General features: G+C 33.4%; 1 protein-coding gene across 1 annotated transcript; it reads left to right on the top strand.

The window, feature by feature from the left end:
• Positions 1-10155: 10155 nt before the first annotated feature.
• Positions 10156-11947, top strand: LOC113327578. The gene is made up of 3 exons (XM_026574755.1): positions 10156-10160; positions 10447-11604; positions 11941-11947. The coding sequence occupies exons 1-3, from the start codon at positions 10156-10158 to the stop codon at positions 11945-11947; spliced, it is 1170 nt and encodes a 389-aa protein (XP_026430540.1).
• The last annotated feature ends 2794 nt before the right edge of the window (positions 11948-14741 follow it).

Here is a 14741-nt window from a genome sequence, read left to right as displayed (position 1 = left end):
TCGGGTAGACTTTGAAAAGCTTAAATTTAACAATACTCTATAGCAGTGGGATCTACAAGCTAGGATATTCGTTAAAGAATGATAATAAAAAATCCCTACAATAGTGAAGATCAACTTTGAATGTTCTATAAAAATCCTTGAAAACTCTAAAAAGCACTAAAATATCTAAAGAGCTCTGAAAAACTCTAAAAAGCTCTGAAAAAGCGTTAAGTTAATTATATTTCGTAGCACTAGTATCTTCTACCCAGGGGATTCGTTAAAGATAACTGAAAGTAACTTAATTCGTTAAAGCCAACTAAAAACCCTAAAAACTAAAGAGCCCTGAAAGAGCTCTGAGAAACTCTAAGAATCTCAAGAAGACTCCAAAAAGCTTTGAAAAGCTTAAATTTAATAATACTCTGTAGTACTGGGATCTACATGCTAGGAGATTCGATGAAGAATGATAATAGCAAATCCCTACAATAGTGAAGATCAACTTTGAATGTTCTCTAAAAAGCCTGGAAAACTCTATAAAACCCTGAAAACTCTAAAAAGCCCTAAAATATCTAAAGAGCTCTGAAAAATCTAAAGAGCTCTGAAAAACTCTAAAAATCTATGAAAAAGCTTTAAGTTAATTATATTTCGTAGAACTAGTATCTACTAGCTAGTGGATTCGTTAAAGCCAACAAAAAGTAACTTAATTCTTTATAAAGAACGATACTAACAAAATTCCCCACAATAATGAAGGTTATCTTTCAATGTTTCCTAAAAACCCTAAAAACACTAAAGAGCCCTGAAAGAGCTCTGGGAAACTCTAAAAAGCTCAGGAAGACTCCAAAAAGCTTTGAAAAGCTTAAATTTAATAATACTTCGTAGCACTGGGATCTACAAGCTAGGAGATTCGATGAAGAATGATAATAGCAAATCCCTACAATAGTGAAGATCAACTTTGAATGTTCTCTAAAAAGCCTGGAAAACTCTAAAAAACCCTGAAAACTCTAAAAAGCCCTAAAATATCTAAAGAGCTCTGAAAAATCTAAAGATCTCTGTAAAACTCCAAAAATCTATGAAAAAGCTTTAAGTTAATTATATTTCGTAGCACTAGCATCTACTAGCTAGTGGATTCGTTAAAGCCAACAAAAAGTAACTTAATTCTTAATGAAGAACGATACTAACAATATTCCCCACAATAATGAAGGTTATCTTTCAATGTTTCCTAAAAACCCTAAAAACCCTTAAGAGCCCTGAAAGAGCTCTGAGAAACCCTAAAAAGCTCAGGAAGTCTCCAAAAAGCTTTGAAAGGCTTAAATTTAAGAATACTCTGTAGCACTGGGATCTACAAGCTAGGAGATTCGATAAAGAAAGATAATAGCAAATCCCTACAATAGTGAATATCAACTTTGAATGTTCTCTAAAAAGCCTTGAAAACTCTAAAAAACCCTGAAAACTCTAAAAAGCCCTAAAATATCTAAAGAGCTCTGAAAAATCTAAAGAGCTCTGAAAAACTCTAAAAATCTATGAAAAAGCTTTAAGTTAATTATATTTCGTAGCACTAGTATCTACTAGCCAGGGGATTCGTTAAAGCCAACTGAAAGTAACTTAATTCTTTATAATGAATGATACTAACAAAATTCCCTACAATAATGAAGATTATCTTTGGATGTTTCCGAAAAACCTAAAACCACTAAAGAGCCAAGAAAGAGCTCTAGGAAACCCTAAAAAGCTCGGGTAGACTTTGAAAAGCTTAAATTTAATAATACTCTGTAGCAGTGGGATCTACAAGCTAGGAGATTCGTTAAAGAATGATAATAAAAAATCCCTACAATAGTGAAGATCAACTTTGAATGTTCTCTAAAAATCCTTGAAAACTCTAAAAAGCACTAATATATCTAAAGAGCTCTGAAAAACTCTAAAAAGCTCTGAAAAAGCGTTAAGTTAATTATATTTCGTAGCACTAGTATCTTCTAGCCAGGGGATTCGTTAAAGATAACTGAAAGTAACTTAATTCGTTAAAGCAAACTAAAAACCCTAAAAACTAAAGAGCTCTGAGAAACTCTAAAAATCTCAAGAAGACTCCAAAAAGCTTTGAAAAGATTAAATTTAATAATACTCTGTAGTACTGGGATCTACAAGCTAGGAGATTCGATGAAGAATGATAATAGCAAATCCCTACAATAGTGAAGATCAACTTTGAATGTTCTCTAAAAAGCCTTGAAAACCCTAAAAAACCCTGTTTTTTTTTTGCTAAATCCAGATTTTCTTCTAAAAAACCCTGAAAACTCTAAAAAGCCCTAAAATATCTAAAGAGCTCTGAAAAATCTAAAGAGCTTTGAAAAACTCTAAAAATCTATGAAAAAGGTTTAAGTTAATTATATTTCGTAGCACTAGTATCTACTAGCTAGTGGATTCTTTAAAGCCAACAAAAAAGTAACTTAATTCTTTATAAAGAACGATACTAACAAAATTCCCCACAATAATGAAGGTTATCTTTCAATGTTTCCTAAAAACACTAAAGAGCCCTGAAAGAACTCTGGGAAACTCTAAAAAGCTCAGGAAGACTCCAAAAAGCTTTGAAAAGCTTAAATTTAATAATACTTCGTAGCACTGGGATCTACAAGATAGGAGATTCGATAAAGAATAATAACAATAAATTCCTAAAATACTGAAGATCAACTTTGAATGTTCTCTAAAAAGCTTTGAAAACTCTAAAAAACCCAAAAAACTCTGAAAAACCCTAAAATATCTAAAAAGCTCTGAAAAACTCCAAAAAGCTCTGATAAAGCATTAAGTTAATTATATTTCGTAGCACTAGTATCTACTATCCAAGGGATTCGTTAAAGCCAACTGAAAGTTACTTAATTCTTCATAATGAATGATACTAACAAAATTCCCTACAATAATGAAGATTATCTTTGGATGTTTCCTAAAAACCCCAAAAACACTAGAGAGCCTTGAAAGAGCTCTGAGAGACCTTAAAAATCTCAGGAAGACTCCAAAAAGCTTTGAAAAGATTAAATTTAATAATACTCCGTAGCACTGGGATCTACAAGCTAGGAGATTCGTTAAATAATGATAATAACAAATCCCTACAATAGTGAAGATCAACTTTGAATGTTCTCTAAAAAGCCTTGAAAACTCTAAAAAACCCTGAAAACTCTAAAAAGCCCTAAAATATCTAAAGGGCTCTGAAAAACTCCAAAAAGCTCTGAAAAAGCTTTAAGTTAATTATATTTCGTAGCCCTAGTATCTACTAGCCAGGGGATTCGTTAAAGACAACTGAAAGTAACTTAATTCTTTATAATGAATGATACTAACAAAATTCCCTACAATAATGAAGATTATCTTTGGATGTTTCCTAAAAACCTAAAAACACTAAAGATCCATGAAAGAGCTCTAGGAAACCCTAAAAAGCTCGGGTAGACTTTGAAAAGCTTAAATTTAACAATACTCTATAGCAGTGGGATCTACAAGCTAGGAGATTCGTTAAAGAATGATAATAAAAAATCCCTACAATAGTGAAGATCAACTTTGAATGTTCTATAAAAATCCTTGAAAACTCTAAAAAGCACTAAAATATCTAAAGAGCTCTGAAAAACTCTAAAAAGCTCTGAAAAAGCGTTAAGTTAATTATATTTCGTAGCACTAGTATCTTCTACCCAGGGGATTCGTTAAAGATAACTGAAAGTAACGTAATTCGTTTAAGCCAACTAAAAACCCTAAAAACTAAAGAGCCCTGAAAGAGCTCTGAGAAACTCTAAGAATCTCAAGAAGACTCCAAAAAGCTTTGAAAAGCTTAAATTTAATAATACTCTGTAGTACTGGGATCTACAAGCTAGGAGATTCGATGAAGAATGATAATAGCAAATCCCTACAATAGTGAAGATCAACTTTGAATGTTCTCTAAAAAGCCTGGAAAACTCTAAAAAACCCTGAAAACTCTAAAAAGCCCTAAAATATCTAAAGAGCTCTGAAAAATCTAAAGAGCTCTGAAAACTCTAAAAATATATGAAAAAGCTTTAAGTTAATTATATTTCGTAGCACTAGTATCTACTAGCTAGTGGATTCGTTAAAGCCAACAAAAAGTAACTTAATTCTTTATAAAGAACGATACTAACAAAATTCCCCACAATAATGAAGGTTATCTTTCAATGTTTCCTAAAAACCCTAAAAACACTAAAGAGCCCTGAAAGAGCTCTGGGAAACTCTAAAAAGCTCAGGAAGACTCCAAAAAGCTTTGAAAAGCTTAAATTTAATAATACTTCGTAGCACTGGGATCTACAAGCTAGGAGATTCGATGAAGAATGATAATAGAAAATCCCTACAATAGTGAAGATCAACTTTGAATGTTCTCTAAAAAGCCTGGAAAACTCTAAAAAACCCTGAAAACTCTAAAAAGCCCTAAAATATCTAAAGAGCTCTCAAAAATCTAAAGAGCTCTGTAAAACTCCAAAAATCTATGAAAAAGCTTTAAGTTAATTATATTTCGTAGAACTAGTATCTACTAGCTAGTGGATTCGTTAAAGCCAACAAAAAGTAACTTAATTCTTTATAAAGAACGATACTAACAAAATTCCCCACAATAATGAAGGTTATCTTTCAATGTTTCCTAAAAACCCTAAAAACACTAAAGAGCCCTGAAAGAGCTCTGGGAAACTCTAAAAAGCTCAGGAAGACTCCAAAAAGCTTTGAAAAGCTTAAATTTAATAATACTTCGTAGCACTGGGATCTACAAGATAGGAGATTTGTTAAATAATGATAATAACTAATCCCTACAATAGTGAAGATCAACTTTGAATGTTCTCTAAAAAGCTTTGAAAACTCTAAAAAAACCTAAAAAACTCTGAAAAAGCCCTAAAATATCTAAAAAGCTCTGAAAAGCTCTAAAAAGCTCTGAAAAAGCTTTAAGTTAATTATATTTCGTAACACAAGTATCTACTAGCCAGGGGATTCGTTAAAGCCAACTGAAAGTTACTTAATTCTTCGTAATGAATGATACTAAAAATATTCCCTACAATAATGAAGATTATATTTGGATGTTTTCTAAAAACCCTAAAAACACTAAAGAGCCCTGAAAGAGCTCTAAAAAACCTTAAAAATCTCAAGAAGACTCCGAAAAGCTTTGAAAAGATTAAATTTAATAATACTCCGTAGCACTGGGATCTACAAGCTAGGAGATTCGTTAAGAATGATAATAACAAATCCCTACAATAGTGAAGATCAACTTTGAATGTTCTTTAAAAAGCCTTGAAAACTCTAAAAAAAAACCTGAAAACTCTAAAAAGCCCTAAAATATCTAAAGGGCTCTGAAAAACTCCAAAAAGCTCTGAAAAAGCTTTAAGTTAATTATATTTTGTAGCACTAGTATCTCCTAGCCAAGGGATTCGTTAAAGCCAACTGAAAGTAAATTAATTCTTTATAATGAATGATACTAACAAAATTCCCTACAATAATGAAGATTATCTTTGGATGTTTCCTAAAAACCTAAAAACACTAAAGAGCCATGAAAGAGCTCTAGGAAACCCTAAAAAGCTCAGGTAGACTTTGAAAAGCTTAAATTTAATAATACTCTGTAGCAGTGGGATCTACAAGCAAGGAGATTCCTTACAGAATGATAATAAAAAATCCCTACAATAGTGAAGATCAACTTTGAATGTTCTCTAAAAAGCGTTGAAAACTCTAAAAAGCACTAAAATATCTAAAGAGCTCTGAAAAACTCTAAAACGCACTGAAAAAGCTTTAAGTTAATAATATTTCGTAGCACTTGTATCTTCTAGCCAAGGGATTCGTTAAAGCTAACTTAAAGTAACTTAATTCGTTAAAGCCAACTAAAAACCCTAAAAACTAAAGAGCCCTGAAAGAGCTTTGAGAAACTCTAAAAATCTCAAGAAGACTCCAAAAAGCTTTGAAAAGCTTAAATTTAATAATACTCTGTAGTACTGGGATCTACAAGCTAGGAGATTCGATAAAGAATGATAATAGCAAATCCCTACAATAGTGAATATCAACTTTGAATGTTCTCTAAAAAGCCTTGAAAACTCTAAAAAACCTTGAAAACTCTAAAAAACCCTAAAATATCTAAAGAGCTCTGAAAAATCTAAAGAGCTCTGAAAAAGCTTTAAGTTAATTATATTTCGTAGCACTAGTATCTACTAGCTAGTGAATTCGTTAAAGCCAACAAAAAGTAACTTAATGCTTTATAAAGAATGATACTAACAAAATTCCCTACAATAATGAAGGTTATCTTTCAATGTTTCCTAAAAACCCTAAAAACACTAAAGAGCCCTGAAAGAGCTCTGAGAAACTCTAAAAAGCTCAGGAAGACTCCAAAAAGCTTTAAAAAGCTTAAATTTAATAATACTCCGTAGCACTGGGATCTACAAGCTAGGAGATTCGATAAAGAATGATAATAATAAATCCCTACAATACTGAAGATCAACTTTGACTGTTCTCTAAAAAGCGTTGAAAACTCTTAAAAACCCTAAAAACTCTGAAAATCCCTAAAATATCTAAAGAGCTCTGAAAAATATAAAGAGCTCTGAAAAACTCTAAAAAGCTCTGAAAAAGCTTTTAGTTAATTATATTTCGTAGCACTAGTATCTACTAGCCATGGGATTCGTTAAAGCTAACTGAAAGTAACTTAATGCTTTATAAATAATGATACTAACAAAATTCCCTAAAATAATGAAAATTATCTTTGAAAGTTTCCTAAAAATCCTAAAAACATTAAAGAGCCCTGAAATAGCTCTGAGAAACTCTAAAAAGCTCAGGAAGACTCCAAAAAGCTTTGAAAATCTTAAATTTAATAATACTCCGTAGCACTGGGATCTACAAGGTAGGAGATTCGATAAAGAATGATAATAATAAATCCCTACAATACTGAAGATCAACTTTGAATGTTCTCAAAAAAGCGTTGAAAACTCTTAAAAACCATAAAAACTCTAAAAAGCCTTAAAATATCTAAAGAGCTCTGAAAAATCTAAAGAGCTCTGAAAAACTCTAAAAAGCTATGAAAAAGCTTTAAGTTAATTATATTTCGTAGCACTAGTATCTACTAGCCAGGGGATTCGTTAAAGCCAACTGAAAGTAACTTAATTCTTTATAATGAATGATACTTACCAAATTCCCTACAATAATGAAGGCTATCTTTGGATGTTTCCTAAAAACCCTAAAAACACTAAAGAGCTCTGAGAAACTCTAAAAAACTCAGGTTGACTTCAAAAAGCTTTGAAAAGCTTAAATTTAATAATACTCCATAGCACTGGGATCTACAAGATAGGAGATTCGATAAAGAATGATAATAAAAAATCCCTCCAATAGTGAAGATCAACTTTGAATGTTCCCTAAAAAGCGTTGAAAACTCTAAAAAACCTAAAAACTCTAAAAAGCCATATAATATCTAAAGAGCTCTGAAAAATCTAAAGAGCTCTGAAAAACTCTAAAAAGCTCTGAAAAAGCTTTAAGTTAATTATATTTCGTAGCACTAGTATCTACTAGCTAGGGGATTCGTTAAAGCCGACAAAAAGTAACTTAATGCTTTATAATGAATGATACTAATCAAATTCCATACAATATTGAAGGCTATCTTTGGATGTTTCCAAAAAACCCTAAAAACACTAAAGAGCTCTGAGAGACTCTAAAAAGCTCAGGTTGACTTCAAAAAGCTTTGAAAAGCTTAAATTTAATAATACTCCATAGCACTGGGATCTACAAGCTAGGAGATTCGATAAAAAATGATAATAACAAATCCCTCCAATAGTGAAGATCAACTTTGAATGTTTTCTAAAAAGCGTTGAAAACTCTAGAAAACCCTGAAAACTCTTAAAAGCCCTAAAATATCTAAAGAGATCTGAAAATCTAAAGAGCTCTGAAAGCTCTTAAAAGCTCTGAAAAAGCTTTAAGTTAATTATATTTCGTAGCACTAGTATCTACTAGCTAGTGAATTCGTTAAAGCCAACAAAAAGTAACTTAATGCTTTATAAAGAATGATACTAACAAAATTCCCTACAATAATGAAGGTTATCTTTCAATGTTTCCTAAAAACCCTAAAAACACTAAAGAGCCCTGAAAGAGCTCTGAGAAACTCTAAAAAGCTCAGGAAGACTCCAAAAAGCTTTAAAAAGCTTAAATTTAATAATACTCCGTAGCACTGGGATCTACAAGCTAGGAGATTCGATAAAGAATGATAATAATAAATCCCTACAATACTGAAGATCAACTTTGACTGTTCTCTAAAAAGCGTTGAAAACTCTTAAAAACCCTAAAAACTCTGAAAATCCCTAAAATATCTAAAGAGCTCTGAAAAATATAAAGAGCTCTGAAAAACTCTAAAAAGCTCTGAAAAAGCTTTTAGTTAATTATATTTCGTAGCACTAGTATCTACTAGCCAGGGGATTCGTTAAAGCTAACTGAAAGTAACTTAATGCTTTATAAATAATGATACTAACAAAATTCCCTACAATAATGAAAATTATCTTTGAAAGTTTCCTAAAAATCCTAAAACATTAAAGAGCCCTGAAATAGCTCTGAGAAACTCTAAAAAGCTCAGGAAGACTCCAAAAAGCTTTGAAAATCTTAAATTTAATAATACTCCGTAGCACTGGGATCTACAAGGTAGGAGATTCGATAAAGAATGATAATAATAAATCCCTACAATACTGAAGATCAACTTTGAATGTTCTCAAAAAAGCGTTGAAAACTCTTAAAAACCATAAAAACTCTAAAAAGCCTTAAAATATCTAAAGAGCTCTGAAAAATCTAAAGAGCTCTGAAAAACTCTAAAAAGCTATGAAAAAGCTTTAAGTTAATTATATTTCGTAGCACTAGTATCTACTAGCCAGGGGATTCGTTAAAGCCAACTGAAAGTAACTTAATTCTTTATAATGAATGATACTTACCAAATTCCCTACAATAATGAAGGCTATCTTTGGATGTTTCCTAAAAAACCCTAAAAACACTAAAGAGCTCTGAGAAACTCTAAAAAACTCAGGTTGACTTCAAAAAGCTTTGAAAAGCTTAAATTTAATAATACTCCATAGCACTGGGATCTACAAGATAGGAGATTCGATAAAGAATGATAATAAAAAATCCCTCCAATAGTGAAGATCAACTTTGAATGTTCCCTAAAAAGCGTTGAAAACTCTAAAAACCCTAAAAACTCTAAAAAGCCCTATAATATCTAAAGAGCTCTGAAAAATCTAAAGAGCTCTGAAAAACTCTAAAAAGCTCTGAAAAAGCTTTAAGTTAATTATATTTCGTAGCACTAGTATCTACTAGCTAGGGGATTCGTTAAAGCCGACAAAAAGTAACTTAATGCTTTATAATGAATGATACTAATCAAATTCCATACAATATTGAAGGCTATCTTTGGATGTTTCCAAAAAACCCTAAAAACACTAAAGAGCTCTGAGAGACTCTAAAAAGCTCAGGTTGACTTCAAAAAGCTTTGAAAAGCTTAAATTTAATAATACTCCATAGCACTGGGATCTACAAGCTAGGAGATTCGATAAAAAATGATAATAACAAATCCCTCCAATAGTGAAGATCAACTTTGAATGTTTTCTAAAAAGCGTTGAAAACTCTAAAAAACCCTGAAAACTCTTAAAAGCCCTAAAATATCTAAAGAGATCTGAAAATCTAAAGAGCTCTGAAAGCTCTCAAAAGCTCTGAAAAAGCTTTAAGTTAATTATATTTCGTAGCACTAGTATCTACTAGCCATGGGATTCGTTAAAGCCAACAAAAAGTAACTTAATTCTTTATAAAGAATGATACTAACAAAATTCCCTACAATAATGAAGGTTATCTTTGAATTTTCATAAAAACCCTAAAAACACTAAAGTGCCCTGAAAGAGCTCTGAGAAACCCTAAAAAGCTGAGGAAGTCTCCAAAAAGCTTTGAAAAGCTTAAATTTAATAATACTCTGTAGCACTGGGATCTACAACCTAGGAGATTCGTTAAAGAATGATAATAACAAATCCCTACAATAGTGAAGATCAACTTTGAATTTTCTCTAAAAAGCTTTGAAAATAACAGCTTTGGAAGGGGATTCTATTCCTTGGTTTGCTAGACAGAGATGGTGTGATGTTAAGGGCATGTTTGATTCTATAAATTTTGTGCACACGTACCGTGAAGCCAATTTCGCAGTTGACAAGATGACGAAGACTGGTTGCTTTTTCAATTATGGAGTGAGACTCACTTTTGTTGATCGTCCTTATTTGTTAAACTCAATAGAATTCATATATGTTTCCTATTTTCGATTTAAATAGTATTTTGAGTTTTTGGGGTTGCTGTGACCTCTTTTCTCATGTACTATCTTTGTAAATAACTCTGAAAAAAATCTTTCACTTTTGTTGGTGGAAGATTCGTAATTCTACAAAGAAGTGGGCTCTTTTCCTGAAGGCAAAATTATTTGATCGTAAAGGTTGTATTAAGCATTCGGGGGGTTAAATCTTCTATTTTTCCTGGTTTAAGGAGTGTGTATAATTGTGTGGAAAAGAATACTAAGTTCTTAATTGGTGATGGTAGAGATACTTCTCTTTATTATGACATTTGGTTTGATAAGACTAGTATTGCTGATGTGCTAAATGGTTATTCTCTCGATGCAACAGCTAGAGTAAGTGATATTTTAAAGGATGGCCTTTGGGATATTCCTGAAATTCACTTGCAATACTTGATTGCTGCTGGTCTAGAGTTGAATAGGATGCCAATTCCTATGGGTGGAGCTGATGTTAGGGTATGGATGCCGGAGTTGAAGGGTGAGTTCAGTGTTAAGTCTGTAACTGAGTTGCTTCGGCAGAAGTATTCTCGGTTAAAAGGTACGCAGCTTCTGTGGAGAAAAGAAGTTCATCCTGTTCTTGCTGCTCAGAACTGGAAATTCTTGCGTGGAGCTTGTGCTACGTATGACCTTATCAGGCGCAGGTTCAAGATCTCTCTTGCTAACAAATGTTGCTTGTGTGATGTTCAAGAGGAAACTCTTACTCATGTGTTATATGAGTGTTGCTTTGCTATAAGAGCCTGGAATTGGCTAGCTGATGTGTTCAAGTTACAACCTAATGCTAACCTTATTGTTTCTTTTAAAGCAGCAAAAGGAAGGAGTCATATTGTCCGTGATCTGTGGCTTATTGCCAACCTTGTTCTTAGGTCGGAGCTATGGCAGTTGCGGAACAAGGCTGTTTTCGAGCATAAAAAGCCTAATTGGAGTATCTTTCATAAGCGCGTTCTGAAGTTGATACAAGATTATTCAATTCGGCTCAAGGGTCATATGAACAATAGTGCTGATGATGTTGTTCTTCTGAGCTATTTTAGAGTTCAGCACCGTAGTGTGAAGTTGCATCATCCTGTGGCTTGTTTTTGGTTACCGCCTGAGGCTAATGAATTACAAATTTGTTGTGATGGAGTGGCGAGAGGTAACCCAGGCGTTGCGGGTGCAGGTGTAGTAGCTAGGGATGAGCATTGTTCAGTACTTGGTGCTATGAGTATTGGGCTAGGAGTCACGACGAATTATTTAGCAGAATTGTATGACACTATTGTTGGTTTGGAGTGGGCTATGCAATGGGGTTTTTCTTGTATTTGTATACGGTCTGATTCTATGGGAGTTGTTGAAGCTTTCAAGAATGACTCAATTCCTTGGTTTGCAAGGAATATATGGATTATGATCTGTAGACACTATACGTCTATACGTTTCATTCACACTTTTAGAGAGGTGAATTTTTCAGCTGATGCAATGGCAAAGCGGGGTTGTTTATTGAGTAATGAAGTGGGAGTACACTACAATGGGAAACCACCTTTCTTAATTTCTGTTGAACATCCTAATGTTGCTTATTTTCGGTTCAAATAGTTTCAAGTTTTTGGGGTTGCTGTAACCTCTTTTATTGTAAACTGCATGGCCTGCATGGGAAGTTTCACTAACTTCTTTCCAAACAGATTTGATTGATTTTCGTTCTTTGCCATTCTTAATGTTCACAGTAGGTGACTTCTTTTCAGCATTAGAACCTCCCAAAATTTTCTTTGCAGCAAGGGAATTCTCAAATTTGTGGCCCATAAACTTACAATGAGTGCAGAATTTGACATTCTCTAAGTATTGAATTTCAATATACTGCCAGAACTCTTTTCCATTTGCCTTCAAGCGAATTCTTTTAGGAATCAACTTAGCAAAGTCGATATCAATCAGAATCGCAGCATAGTTTCCAACATCATGATCCAATGTCTTTTGATCAATAGCAATCGGTTTTCCAATAATTTTAGCAATGGAAAGAAGAATTTTCTTAGTCCATAACTCAATGTACAAACCAGGGAAACTTACCCAAACTGAAGCTCTTGAAGTTTGCTGTCTTTCTGGATCAAAATTTGGGTAAAAATTAAAAACCCTAAGCTGTTGATTCTGTATAACCCAAGTATCACCATGCCATACACGTTCCTTGTCATCTGCTGAAGTTAACTTTATGATAAAGAACCCTTTTGTCATTGGAACTAACTTACATCTTCCAGCACCGAAACCCCATTGTTCCTCCAAACTCTTTTGAACATCAGCAAGTTTTAAGCCCTTAAAGTTCAATCTCCCAATGAGAATGAACTGAAATATATCACGTCCCTCTTGAATATGTTATCAAGGTAACAATTTCCCGAAGCAATTTTCCCTAATAGTTTAACATATCGACAAAGAAACTTAATTCCCTTGTTAAACTGATTGTGTATGTACAATCGCTTATTTCGATAAAGTCAAAATAAAGATCAGAATTAACTTTATTTCTCTCATCAGGCTCTAATTATTCAGACAATAACTTAGACCTTTCTCTTCAGACAAGAAAGACACTAGGTTAGTTAACTAATCTTTCTTGTCAAGGCATTCAATTAGACTTGAATAACCGAATCCCCCAGTTTGATAAGTCTAACTAAGATCAGAATTAACTCAGTTTCTCTTATCCAGAATTAGTTTGGACTAAAAAAATGATCCCGTATTTTGTCAAGCCATAAACAATAAATACAAACCAAAATAAATTGACTTGGACAATTATTTTTTAACCGAAAGCAATTGAAACAAACATAAACACTATAACACCGCAGTTGCACCGAATTTCGTTAAGCAAAAACACTTGATACCCAACAATAAAGAAGATACCAAACGGTAAACCAAATAAATTGAAACAATGTTTTTCTTACTCGGAAACATTTGAATCACACGCACATCCATACACAATATAATGGAACATATCAATTGTACCGAAATTTTGTTAAGCAAAAGCAAAAATATATGCAATATGAACAGGATTTTCTTAAACAGGAAAACGATTAACTAACAAATTCGTTACCTCAAATTCTGCAACCTCTTCTCCCCAGAAAGATATATCATTAAGCGCAAGTTCAAATAAGAACTCTCCCCCAATGTGTTGTCATCCTCTCGCAAGAACAAAAGAACAACAACAAAAACAACCTTTACCGGAGAAAGTTTGAAAAGGTTTTAACTAATGCATGCCAATAGAAAAAGTTGATTTTTTTTTGGTAAGTCCAAAATGAATTAATAAATAGCAGAATTACAAAGCAAAACAAGCAGCAAGAAAAGAGGTCAGAAAAACCCCAAAAACTTGCCATTTTTTTGAAACGAAAATAAGATACATTAGGATATTCAACTGAATTTAAAAAAATCAGGTCTCCCTGTATAATGTCTTCCTTCTTCATTAGGAAGAGCACAACCCCTTTTTGCCATATTATCCGCTGCAAAGTTAACTTCTCTATATGTGTGAACAAACCGAATAGCCTCAAACATAGAAGAAACGTCCCTCCACCTTTGCCAAACAAACCATGGCAGCTTGGAAGTAGTAAAATCCAACACTGCACTCTTCGAAACCGATCGAATACAAACACGCAAAAAACCCATTGAACAGCCCATTCCAGCCCTATAATAATCCCGTAGATTTCAGCAAGATAGTTTGAGATTATACCAAAACCAATGCTCATAGCTCCAACCACATTAGCCTCATGATCCCTTGCAACAACTCCAGCTCCAGCTACGCCCGGATTCCCACGAGCATCACCATCACATCAAAGCAACAGCTCTCCCAAAGCCGGAGTACCCCACCTGCATTCAACTGGTACCAGCGACTTCACCTTTCTATGAGAGACCTTAAAAAAATCCAAAACCTTTAAGTCCTCCACTGTATTGTTCACGTGCCCTTTGAGCCGCCTGGAGTACTCCATCACCTGATTAAAAACAGATTTTTGAAAGCATCCCCAGCAAATCCTCTTGTTTTCATAAACAAAGCGATTGCGTGTCATCCACAGTTCAGATCTTACGAGCAAAACAGTAATCAACCAAAGTTCCCTTATCATGTTGCTCCTTCCCCGTGCAGCTTTGTAGGCCTGATTTTATCTTGTCTATTGAATTACCAAATGTATCTTATTTTCGTTTCAAGTAAATAGTAAGTTTTTGGGGTCTCTCAAACCTCTTTTCTTGCTACCTACTCTCTTTTGTATTTTTGCTATTCTTTAATTCTTTTTGGACTTACCAAAAAAAATGCAGCTTTGTAGGTAGTACACAGATTTAGATGAGAATGCATTCCAAAAATATCATATAACCAGCTACACGCCTTGATAGCAAAATCGCAATGCCACATCAAATGATCTAACGTTTCTTCCTCCCTATTACACAAACATCATTTATTCACAACCTGGATTTTAAAGCGACTTTTAACCTTGTCCAGCGTAGCACAAGCTCCTCTTAGTATTTTCCAGTTCCTCGCAGCCAAGGCAGGGTGCACAGTCGGCCTCCA

This window comes from Papaver somniferum, unplaced genomic scaffold (genome assembly GCF_003573695.1).
Source record: "Papaver somniferum cultivar HN1 unplaced genomic scaffold, ASM357369v1 unplaced-scaffold_104, whole genome shotgun sequence".
Taxonomy (NCBI): domain Eukaryota; kingdom Viridiplantae; phylum Streptophyta; class Magnoliopsida; order Ranunculales; family Papaveraceae; genus Papaver; species Papaver somniferum.
This window is presented reverse-complemented; position numbering and strand designations above follow the sequence as displayed.